This window comes from Elgaria multicarinata, chromosome 22 (assembly GCF_023053635.1).
Source record: "Elgaria multicarinata webbii isolate HBS135686 ecotype San Diego chromosome 22, rElgMul1.1.pri, whole genome shotgun sequence".
In the NCBI taxonomy this organism is placed as follows: domain Eukaryota; kingdom Metazoa; phylum Chordata; class Lepidosauria; order Squamata; family Anguidae; genus Elgaria; species Elgaria multicarinata.
The window spans coordinates 10,845,299-10,856,654 of NC_086192.1; the positions used below are offsets into that span (position 1 = coordinate 10,845,299).

An 11,356-nucleotide genomic window follows, 5' to 3' on the forward strand; every position below is an offset into this window, starting at 1 on the left:
AGCACACTGGCTGTGGAATACTGGGAATTGTAGGACTTCTTTCTGTCTAAACATGCATAGGATTGCACTCTAATTTGGCTTAGAAGTTGGGTTCTCTCCTCCTCCCTCCCAATTACCTGATCATTTGCAGGATCTAAATACTTCTGCTATAAAGCTTTACCTCTCCCTGCTAAACATCCCTGGCACTTCATGGCACTCCAGCGTCATTTAATTAACTCTAGAGTTCTGTGTTTTCCAACACCTGCGTGTCGCATTCAGTTTAGGTAGGAGCCCCTCTTTTAAAGCAGCAACATTTGAAGCATTTTTGCAGGACTTGGTTGGTTAGGCAGAGCTGCTGGGCCCTGAAAGCAGCGTAGATGCTACTGAAATACAAATAAAACAGCGACAATGAAATCATAATAGCCAAAATTTAATAAACTCGAGTGTACTGACCCAGAAACAACGATGAATGAAGGATGCTAAGCCCCGTTTTTACTGGCCTGAGTCAGCCAGTGAAAATGGCATGAAAAAATTCCATTTGCTGCTCTTTGGGAACTCCCTTTCGGGGCTAAAGAGCTCGTATGTCATGGTGGAAGACAATGAGATAGAAAACGTTATGCTCACCTCTTCCAGCCCCCAGGACCATGACCTGCTAGGGTCCTTAGCCAACAGTGTGATGTGGCTGCAAAAAAACAAATGCTATTTTGGGCTGCATTCATGGAAGCATAGCTTCCAAATCGTGCGAGGTTCTGGTTCCCCTCTGTTCGGCACTGGTTAGGCCTCGTCTTGAGTATAGCGTCCAGTTCTGGGCACTACACTTCAAGAAGGACGCAGACAAGCTGGAGCGTGTTCAGAGGAGGGCAACCAGGATGAGGGGTCTGGAAACAAAGCCCTATGAGGAGAGACTGAAAGAACTGGGCCTGTTTAGCCTGGAGAAGAGAAGATTGAGGGGAGACATGAGAGCACTCTTCAAATATTTGAGAGGTAGTCACCCAGAGGAGAGCCAGGGTCTCTTCTTGATCATCTCTTCTCTATCACTAGTTACCCTGCCAGTCTTCGGGGTTTCAAACAGGGAGTTTTCTCTAGCCCTACCTCTTCAAATACTTGAAAGGTTGTCCCACAGAGGAGGGCCAGGATCTCTTTTCGATCCTCCCAGAGTGCAGGTCACGGAATAAGGGGCTCAAGTGACAGGAAGCCAGATTCCGGCTGGACATCAGGAAAAATTTCTAGACTGTTAGAGCAGTGCGACAATGGAACCCATAACCTAGGGAGGTCGTGGGCTCTCCCACGCTAGAGGCCTTCAGGAGGCAGCTGGACAGCTACCTGTCAGGCATGGTTCAAGGTGGATTCCTTCATTGAGCAGGGGGTTGGACTCGATGACCTTAGAGGCCCCTTCCAACTCTACAATTCTATGATTCCTTTTCTCATCATGTGTTCTTTGTAGGGCTCACTCAAGCCTTGACGATGTTTTGGAAGGAGTTCTCTGGCCAATCCCTGACAGCCACGAGCTTCATGAAGAACTGCAGGATCCCAGCAAGAGGTGAGTGAGGTGGCTGGGATCCATTGGGGCATAGCGGGCAGAATTTCTGCACCAGCATATTGGTGGCAGATTGAGATGGGAAAGAGCCTTTTCCGTGGAGGAAAAAAAGGCCAAATTCCCTCTTCATCACCACAGTTAAAGCTGCCCTCTTTTAAATCTGGTCACAGTATAGCTGCAGTATAGCTCCTGCAGCTTTAACTGTTGTGATGAAGAGGCAGTTTCACCAGGTTCTCCATATGTACAAATGACACCTGCTGAAATTCCCTTTTCTATGCAACTGTTAAAGATACAGGAGCCCTGTCCTCCTTTTCATAGGGTCACCCTAATAGTATAAGGCAGCTTCCTATCTTCCTCAATCCCACTCCTCATGTATTTCTCTCCAGCTGGGTGCTTTTTTTTTCTGGTTTCAGAGGTTGACTGTGTTGCCAATGGAAAGATTTCTAAGGCGAATAGGGGTGTGGGTCAGGGAGGGTGAAGTATTCCCCCTTGGGCGATCAATTATCTACTGAAAAAATGCCCCGCTCCTAATTAGTATTGCAAGTCAAACACCGGGTTGAATCATAGAATAGTAGAGTTGGAAGGTGCCTATAAGGCCATTGATTGGGATGGTTTCAGTCCCTCATTTAAAAACTAACCAAGGTCAGCACGGAAGATGGTTATCGCAGGAGCCGTGCAAACAGAATGCTGCAACGCAGGGAAGCTAGGGGCGCAGGTCAGGGTTTCTGCCTGCACCAGGCCTTCCTCCCAGGAAAGCCCCAGAAGCCGTGCGCACGGACTGCATCTCATTCCCCCGCCTTTTCGCCCCATTGTTACTTCCATTTCCGGGTTTCCTAGGGCCTTTTCATACATAACCCAAATTTGGTTGAGGAGGCAAAACTATTTCATATGTGCCCCAAAGCTGCCGATACGAAATGCCGCCGTGCCGCGTTTGCCCTTGCTTATTCCTGCCTGCGGCCGTCCGGAAAATACTATTCTTCCTTCACGGAGCCAAGGAAAGGAGGCTTGCCCGCGTTCTTACCTTTTAGTAAACGATGTACACGGATCCTTTCCGTCCGCAAGAGCCCGCTCTTGCGTCTCAAGGGGAACTTCTTCAGGGAACTTCTAAAAGCTGCGTTTGACACCGACCTCTGTCCTTGAAGGGACCCAAGCTGTACAGCTCACAGAAATATCGAGACAACGGGAGGAGTGAAAGAGATCTTCGGCGAATTCGAACCTTCTGCTGGGCGCGTCATAGGGTTTTATTTTTTATTCCTTTTAATTTTTTTCAATTTCTTCCTCTCCTTTTTTCTCCTTGCCCTTTTCGTGGCTTTAATTCAGCATATTTTCCTTCTTTTTCTTTCATCTTAACTCGCACCCGTCTACTATTCAATAAATTTATCATTTATTGTTTGTTTGTTCGTTGTTTTATTGCTGGGATCCTCCTCAATGCGGTGCCCGTGAAGACCTCCCTCGGCACCTGGCAGGCTCCCTGCCTGTCATGTTTTTTTTTAGATGTTTTAATTTTTTTTAAACACGCTTTCTTTTTTTTAGCTGGTAATGCTGCAGAACGAAACTCTGTCCTCCAGCACCATAGTTACTCCCAAGAAGGCCACGTGGTCCCCAGAGGCATTAGAAGATAAAAATGGTTCTGGGGCCTAGTGGTTTATTTTGAAGCCTGGCCCGCTGCCCAGAAAAAAGAAATGGTGGGACAAAGGTCTTTGTGAACCAAGAGAGAGCTTCGGCTGTTGGGCGGTATAGAAAAGCGATAAATAAAAAAGTGAGGCTTGTGTGTGTCTGTGTGAGCCGCAGGGCTGTCCCAAGACGTTTTGCTGGCTGAGGTAAAGGACAAGATGGCGCCTTCTCCCATTCCTTGTACAAAAGCTGGACTGGTAAATGAACCTGTCTTCAACACTAGTGAGGGGACAATGTCCTCCACTGAACCTGAAGGCAGCAGAGCTAATTTAGGGGCTGTAGAGTGGGCAGCATGGCAGACTTCTCTCTTTGAACACCTTGCTGCCGCCTGAGGCTGTTGCTTCACCCCGCCTCAGGGTAGGGCCGGCCCTGGTGAACTGCCTCCATGTATGTGTTTTTGACTGGTTTTAACACGCCTTGTTTCACCCGGTGCTTTAGCCGGCACACCATCTGCGCCTTCTTAAAGGGTTGCCAGAGTCCAGCCAGTGTTGGGGCTCCTGTTCCGCGTATGTCTCGAATGCGAGGGTATGCTACCCTTTGCGGCCCCGATCCTCCCTTTCGTCAAGAGGGAAGAGACCTGTTCTTTGCGGTCTCCGTGCATCACACACGTGGGCTTCTGCGTCTGCGCGGAGCTTCATTCCCAAGTAACCGCAGCATTTGACACAGAACTCTCTGTCCTTGAAGGGAGCCGGGTCGTCCGCACCGAGGAAATCTCGAGATGAAGGCAGGAGCAGAAGAGAGATTCAGCGAATCTGAAGGTTCTGCCAGGAACGTGGAAGGTCTTGATCTGTAAACGACACACCGAATTGTTCCTGCTCATTGTTCCGTGTTCTTTTGAGCGTCGAGTTCGAAAGTGGCTTTAAAAAAAACGCAGTAAGCAACGATTGGGGAAATCCCCGCCTATGCAACCGTAATCTGGTTTGTGGCGAGTTTTTTTCTCCGTCCGCGGAGCGTTAGGCCACGATCTAGATGCAGCATCCTTGCAATCCCAAGTTCTGTCCCCGGAAAACGTTGCCAGTTGAGCGTCTGTTTTCCGCCGTTGTGGCGGGTCACTTGTATTTTTGCTGTATCTTTGTAACGTTAAAAGTTCTGGTTTTAAGGCCGTTCGTGTTTTGTGTCGTTTTTCTGTGGGCCGTTACATGCAACTTGAGAGGAAGGGTGGGGACATACATCTAAATAAACATTTCATTTTTGCTTTCCTCTGCTGGTGGAGGAGGGTTATCCCTGCTCCTGTTTTCCTAAGCCTCCCTGTGCAAAATATCCGGAACCCGTCCCACCTATTCGGATTTAACAGAGGTGAAGCTGGTGCGGTCGCGCCAACTTTATCAAGGATGCCGCCTTTATTTCTCAGCTTCCCTTGGAGTAGGCAAGGTACAACCACCATCATCCCCAGTTAGCATAGCTGGGGATGATGGGAGTTGCAGCCTTTGGGGAACCAGCATCTGGAGCAACCCCAGTGCAAACGCGTTAGACAGCAGTGGCCTTCTGGGCACTCTCTACCGACACCACAGTGATGACTGTACCGGAGCAAAAGGGTACAGCCCTTTTCGGAGCAAGTACAGATGATCGCGCAGGCGTGCACTCAGGCGGAGAAGGTTCCCTGCGAAAGGCCTCTGTGAATTGAGAAAGTTGACATCTGCAATTTGGTGCAAAGGATAATACGATGATGATGATGATAATTTGTTTCTTACCCGCCTCTGATTGGATCGAGGCAGGGAACATCAACAAGCAGAAAATACACAAAATACTGATTAAAAACATAGCATACAGTGTTTAAAAACATTCTAAAAGCATATTAAAAGTATCCTAAAACCACACGCTAACCCATCATCATCATCAATTTATTTCTTACCCGCCTCGCCATTTTGATCGAGGCGGGGGACAACAGTAAACGGTAAAATACATAAAACTGAATCAAAACATAATACACATTGTTAAAACATCCTAAAAAAACATTGTAAAAACATCCTAAAATTCCACTGGATAGGCCTGCTAAAAGAGATCAGTCTTGATAGCTTTTTTGAACGCTAAAGGACTGTCAAGCTGACGAGTCTCCTCCGGCAGGCCGTTCCGCAGTCTGGGAGCAGCGGAAGAGAAGGTTCTCTGGGTTTTGGTTGTCAGCCTAATTTGGGCTGGCTGAAGGAAATTCTTCCCAGAGGACCTAAGTGTGTGGGGCGGATTGTATGGGAGAAGGCGATCCCGCAAGTCACCTGGACCCAAACCATGTAGGGCTTTAAAGGTGATAACCAACACTTTATACTTTGCCCGGAAACTAATAAGCTTTTGCAGGATCTAGGAATAGCTAGGAAGCAAGCGATTTTTGTCCACCGGTCCTGAACTCGTCAAAGACCCCCTGGTAATCTTGCAAACGACCCAAGCAATCCCTGGAGATTGGAAACGGCTCTCCCGGTAGAATGGATATAAAATTAAAACCTGTTTACCCCCAGGCTGATCGTCCCGGATCCCGACAGTAACCGGAGAAGCTGGCGATGAAACCTTTGATGCAGTGCCTGGTCTCCTCTCCTTGTTAGGTGGGATTTACAGCCGCCTGCAGAAAGATTGCCTGGCAGGGATTAGACCTGCTATGAGACTGAAACATTGGTTCTAAGGGGGCTATTTTTCACGTCCGCTCAAACGCGCCTGGTACATTTGCTTGATATAGTAGCTGCTTAGAAACGAAAAGCTGGATGCCTAATTTATTTTGCGGAATGGGGTGGCTTTTCAAAATGCAATTGTTCAGCTAAAGCTTGCTCGCCGCCCACGGCTTCTCCCATCCAGTACATATCTAAACATCTGTAAAATAACATACTTTCTCTTCTCTTCTGTTCTATAATACTAGGATGGTGGTATAGGGGAGGAAGGAGATTGAGAAAATCTCGCCAGGTGCTCCTCTTAGGGCCGGTTCAACTTGACTTCTGTTTGGCTAGAGCCTCAGAGTAGTGGAAGATGGTGAAAGATTCCAATCAACAGGGCCCCCAGCACTCTGGGCCTAATAGACATCCATTCGGGGACTTAAAAGGTTTGCATATAGCAAGGGTGCGGGACCCCTTCAGCCCGAGGGTGGAATTCCATGCAGAAACCCTCGGGGGCCACGTTTCAGTGGTGGGCGGGTCCAAAAGGGCGGAGCCAAAACAAAAAATACCAGCATATTTTAGCCAGTGATGAAACCTTAGGAGAGACTTTTCAACCCTTTAATGTGGGCAAAAACTGCACAAAAGAAACTACCCAATGATTTGGGGGTAGAAGAAAAAGGGGGTGAGGCCTTTTGGGGAGCCCAGGAAGGCAGAATTTGGCCCCAGGCCTGACTTTCTACACCTGACTTCAGTGCAGGATTTCGGAACAAGCAAAGTTAGCCACGACTAAGGGTCTCATACTGTGAGGGGGGCTCTAAATACGTTGGAGATAGTGAAGATGTAAGTCAACTGAGATGAAATTGCTTTGGCGTCAATATGTTGGAAAGTCAGGTGTGAATTATAGCAGAATTGCCTTAGATAGAAAAAGCGTGGCAATGGAGCATTTAGTATTGCAGGCAATAAGGGCAAACTAGAGCCAGTTTAAAAGAAGTTTAAACCAACTTACTTTATTAGCCTTTTTACACCCATCTTCAGAGAAGGTTATCTAACACCTTATTTATTTATTTATTACATTTATATACCGCCCCATAGCCGAAGCTCTCTGAGCGGTTTACAGAAGTTAAAAACAGTAAAAATTAAAAATATACAAAATTTAAAACCATAAAAAACAACAGAATAAAAACATCAGTATCCATTCTGGGGTCCATTAAAAAACAAACTTCGCGTTTTTAAATGCTATTAAATGCCTGGGAGAAGAGAAAAGTCTTGACCTGGCGCCTGAAAGATAATAGTGTTGACACCAGGCGAGCCTCATCGGGGAGATCATTCCACAGTCGGGAGGCCACCTCCGAAAAGGCCCTCTTTAATTACAGTCACCCTCTAATGCTTGTTGGTACCCTTTCATTACCCTTCCCATTATAATGTAATACCCCTTTCCCTCTTAATTTTTATGGTACAGGGCCTCAGGATCTTGATAAGGTGTATGGCCTCAGCATGTCTTAATCTGGCCGTGCCTGGCATAGAAAGTGTGCATGTAGGCTGCAACAACACTCACTTCCTGGGTTTTATGTAAGTTAATAATGATGGACTTCCATCCTAATCACATTGACTTTATGCAAAAGTGGTGCCCAGTACTTGGACACAGGACAGGTGGATCTGGCAGATGGGATAGGAGGATGTGTTCCCGAGCCTTCAGTGTTCATAGAATCATAGAATAGTAGAGTTGGAAGAGGCCTCTATCGAGTCCAACCCCCTGCTCAATGCAGGAATCCACCTTAAAGCATCCCTAACAGACGGCTGTCCAGCTGCCTCTTGAAGGCCTCTCGTGTGGGAGAGCCCACCACCTCCCTAGGTCATTGCTTCCATTGTCATACTGCCCTAACAAGGCATTTTTCCTGCTGCCCAGCCGGAATTGGGCTTCCTGTCACTTGAGCCCCTTATTCTGTGTCCTGCACTCTGGGAGGATCGAGAAGAGATCCTGGCCCTCCTCTGTGTGACAACCTTTCATCCTGGCCCTCCTCTGTGTGAAGAGTGCTCTCATGTCTTCCCTCAATCTTCTCTTCTCCAGGCTAAACATGCCCAGTTCTTTCAGTCTCTCTTCATAGGGCTTTGTTTCCAGACCCCTGATCATCCCGGTTGCCCTCCTCTGAACACGCTCCAGCTTGGCTACCATTCCTTTGTACCAATTCGTCCTTGGCTCTCGTGTATTATCTGAGCTCTCCGGAGCATAACGCTCTCATTCTAGGCTTTCCAGAACAGGAGACACTTCCTTATCATTCAAGTCCTGACAGCGTAACAACGTCCACCTCATTTTTCTGCGTTTCTTCTTCAGAGCCGTTTCTTCTTCAGCTGAACATCGATGCAGGGATTGATGCTACCTACGGAAAACAGTGCTTTTAAGTCCGCCCACTCCTCAACCCTCCCCCCAAAGGAAATCACAACAGCCTGTAGGTTAAAATCAAACCATATGTTAGAAAGATAACTTAGTCAACACTGTTAATTTCATACAAGGATGTGTGAAAAATACACACACACTTGTATGTTAGTAGCAGCTGGCTCCTGCAGTGTTTTCAAACAATAGGAGGCTAATACTAGTGCAGCAGAGAAGGGGCGCTGTTGAGATTATTATTACTATTATTATTATTACCATCATCATCATCTATTCTTGCTCATTGTGGTTTTTCTAGACGGACGTGAGGGCTTTGCCAAGTCATGCTTTTATTGATTCAGGAATTTCAGTGTTTTAAGAATGACTGCTTTCTGGATGTTGGTGTGGATGTATTTCGATAGGCCCAGTTTCTGAAGGTTGTCCATATAGTTTTTTGATGCGATGCCAATGACTGATGTGACTAATGGAATAATTGTAATCTTTTTCTGTTGCCATAGTTCTTTAACTTCCATACCCCATGGTGTATATTTTCCTCTCCCTTTTCTACAACATTTTGTCATTAGGTATTGCTATGTCGATGAGGTAAGTATGTTTTTCTTTTTTGTCTATAACTGCTATGTCTGATCAATTGCAAGGAATTGTCTTGTCCATTTGAATTGTTCTGTCCGAATTTATTTTATTATCTTCATTTTCCAAGATTGTTTCAAGTGAGTATGTATAGTATTGTGTAGGTTGTTTGATGAGGTTGAATTTGATGGCCAGTTGTTGGCCCTAGGATCTCCATGGGTAGGGATGTACTAGAATTTTGTTTATGTTCTTTGGAACATGTCCCATTTGTAAACAGGAATGCTCTTTTTTTCTTTTTTTGAGAAACGATTGCAAATTCTGAAATTAGTTTTCTGTTCTCAAATCATGTCCCATTCGTGAGTGTGAGCCTAAATGCTTTTTTTGGAGAAATGTTCTGAAATTCCTGAATTTGCAATCCATTTGAAAAACGCTTTTTTTAAAAATAAAAATAAAAATGCACACTTTAAAATGCTCTTTTTTAAAAAAGAAAAAAAAGCATTTTTACACTTTATTCAATGGGAAGAAACTGCACTTTTGAAATATGCACAAAAATGAACACCTCTCCCATTCGAATTGTGCCCTTTCTCCATTTGAACGAGCCTAAAACAGATCAAAAACAAAAATGAGAGCAGGCTGAAATGAGTTTCGAAGAGATTTTAGTCAACCATCATCACCAGCAGCCATTCCAATAAGAATGCTTAACTTTTTCCTCGTCCCTCCTCGTCACTTTTTCCTTGTGTGTCGCGTCTTTTTAGATTGTAAGTCTGCGGGGCAGGTAGGGACTTTCTTCATCGCATGTCGGCCGCCCCGCGAGCCTTTTTTTTGCTGAGGAGGAGGGTAAAAATACTTGAAACAATGACACACATAACAGCAGGCTCACTTTTGCACATTGGTGCACACCATCCTGGTTGTGATGCTAGAGCAGCAGATGTGAAACTCTGATTTGGGGTTGTGACTCTGAGCTCCTTTGGATATTGTGTCTTTTCCTGGGGATGTGGGCAGTGGTGGAAGAGAAGCCCAAATGACTCCTGATTTTTGCCAACGGAAGCGGAAATCTCTGAAGCTGATGTCAGCTGCTCCTTTTGCCAGGGAGCATATGGAATCCCAGCCGACAGAAGGAGAGAGAGACAGTCATTATCTTGCCTCCTATGTTGAGGACGCTGCTGCTTTTCTTAAACACACTTTATTTCCGCCACCGGGGTGTGCGTCTACGTTTGCATGCTCATTTTAACATAAGAAGAGCCGTGCTGGATCAATTGCCAGAAAGTTGGGATGAAGTGGGTAGTGAATATGCAAGTCCTTTCCCCAATTAGTTTTCCAACCTGCTTGTGCGGAAAACTGTCTCCAGGCAATGAATTGCTGACGTATGTCTTAAGGTGCTCCCAAGAAAGGGAAGGGCTTGCGTTCGAATGTTAAGAACATAAGAAGAGCCCTGATGCTGGATCAGACCAAGGGTCCATCTAGTAGTCCAGCACTCTGTTGACACAGTGGCCAAACAGCCATCGGCCAGGGATGAACAAGCAGGACATGGTGCAACAGCACTCTCCCGCCCATGTTCCCCAGATCCTGGAGGTCGCACCTAGCCATCAGGACAAGTAGCATCTGATAGCCTTCACCTCCAGGAATTTATCCAACCCCTTTTTAAAGCCATCCAAATGGGTGGCCATTACTACATCTTGTGGTAGTGAGTTCCGTAGTTTAACTCTGCAAGTCTTGCCTAAATAAATGTGGAATTAACATGAGAACCTAAGAAGGGCCCTGCTGGATGAGCCCAAGGGTCCATCTAGTCCAGGAGTTTGTTCGCACAGTGGCCAACCAGCTGTTGACCAACAAAGCAGGACATGGTGCAACAGCACTCTCCCACCCATGTTCCCCAGCAACTGGTGCATATAGACTTATTGCCTCTGATACTGGAGGTAGCACTTAGCCATCAGGGCTAGTAGCCATGGATAGCCTTCTCCTCCAGGAATTGATCCAACCCCCTTTTAAAGCCATCGAAATGGGTGGCCATCACCTTGTGGTAGTGAATTCTCTGCACTGTGTAAAGAAGTCCTTCTTTCATCTGTCCTAAATCTCCCACCCATCAGCTTCATGGGATGACCGCGTTGGGTTCTAGTATTATGGGAGAAGGAGAAAAATGTCTCTCTATCCACATTCTCCACCCCATGCATGAATTGTGAACATCATCTTGTAAACATCATCATTATTATTATTATTATTATTCATTGTATACTATGTTTTTAATCAGTATTTTATGTATTTTATGCTTGCTGTCGTTCCCCGCCTCAATTCAATTGGAGAGGCGGGTAAGAAATAAATTATTATTCTCATTATTATTATTATTGGCTGTTTAATTCATTTGATGCAGGTGCTTCTAAAAGGAAACCTTAGACCCATTTCACAGACAAGGCAAGGCAGATCCTCTCAAGCAGCACCCAGGAAGTTTAGCAAGGCGGCCATGCCGTCGCCGCAACTTACACCCAGCGCGCCTCCACTCCGAGAGACCAGCGGGCAGTGCCTCTTCCTCAGCCGTGCCAATCATTCATAACAAATTCTCCACTTGTTGCTCTTTGCAAATTCAACTCACCCCCGTTATTATTATTTTTTACTCTCTAGCAATAGTCAACGGAGCAACAC

At 46.1% G+C, this 11,356-nt stretch overlaps 1 protein-coding gene across 1 annotated transcript in view; it reads left to right on the forward strand.

Moving 5' to 3' along the window:
* The window catches only part of TEX14 (testis expressed 14, intercellular bridge forming factor), a 47,638-nt gene extending 43,564 nt beyond the window's left edge, over positions 1-4,074 (forward strand). Inside the window, exons 27-28 of the mRNA XM_063146795.1 lie at positions 1,424-1,519; positions 3,875-4,074. Coding sequence (XP_063002865.1) covers positions 1,424-1,519; positions 3,875-3,983 — 205 coding nt within the window. The 3' untranslated portion in view covers positions 3,984-4,074. The remainder of the gene's footprint in view (positions 1-1,423; positions 1,520-3,874) is intronic.
* Positions 4,075-11,356: the final 7,282 nt, after the last annotated feature.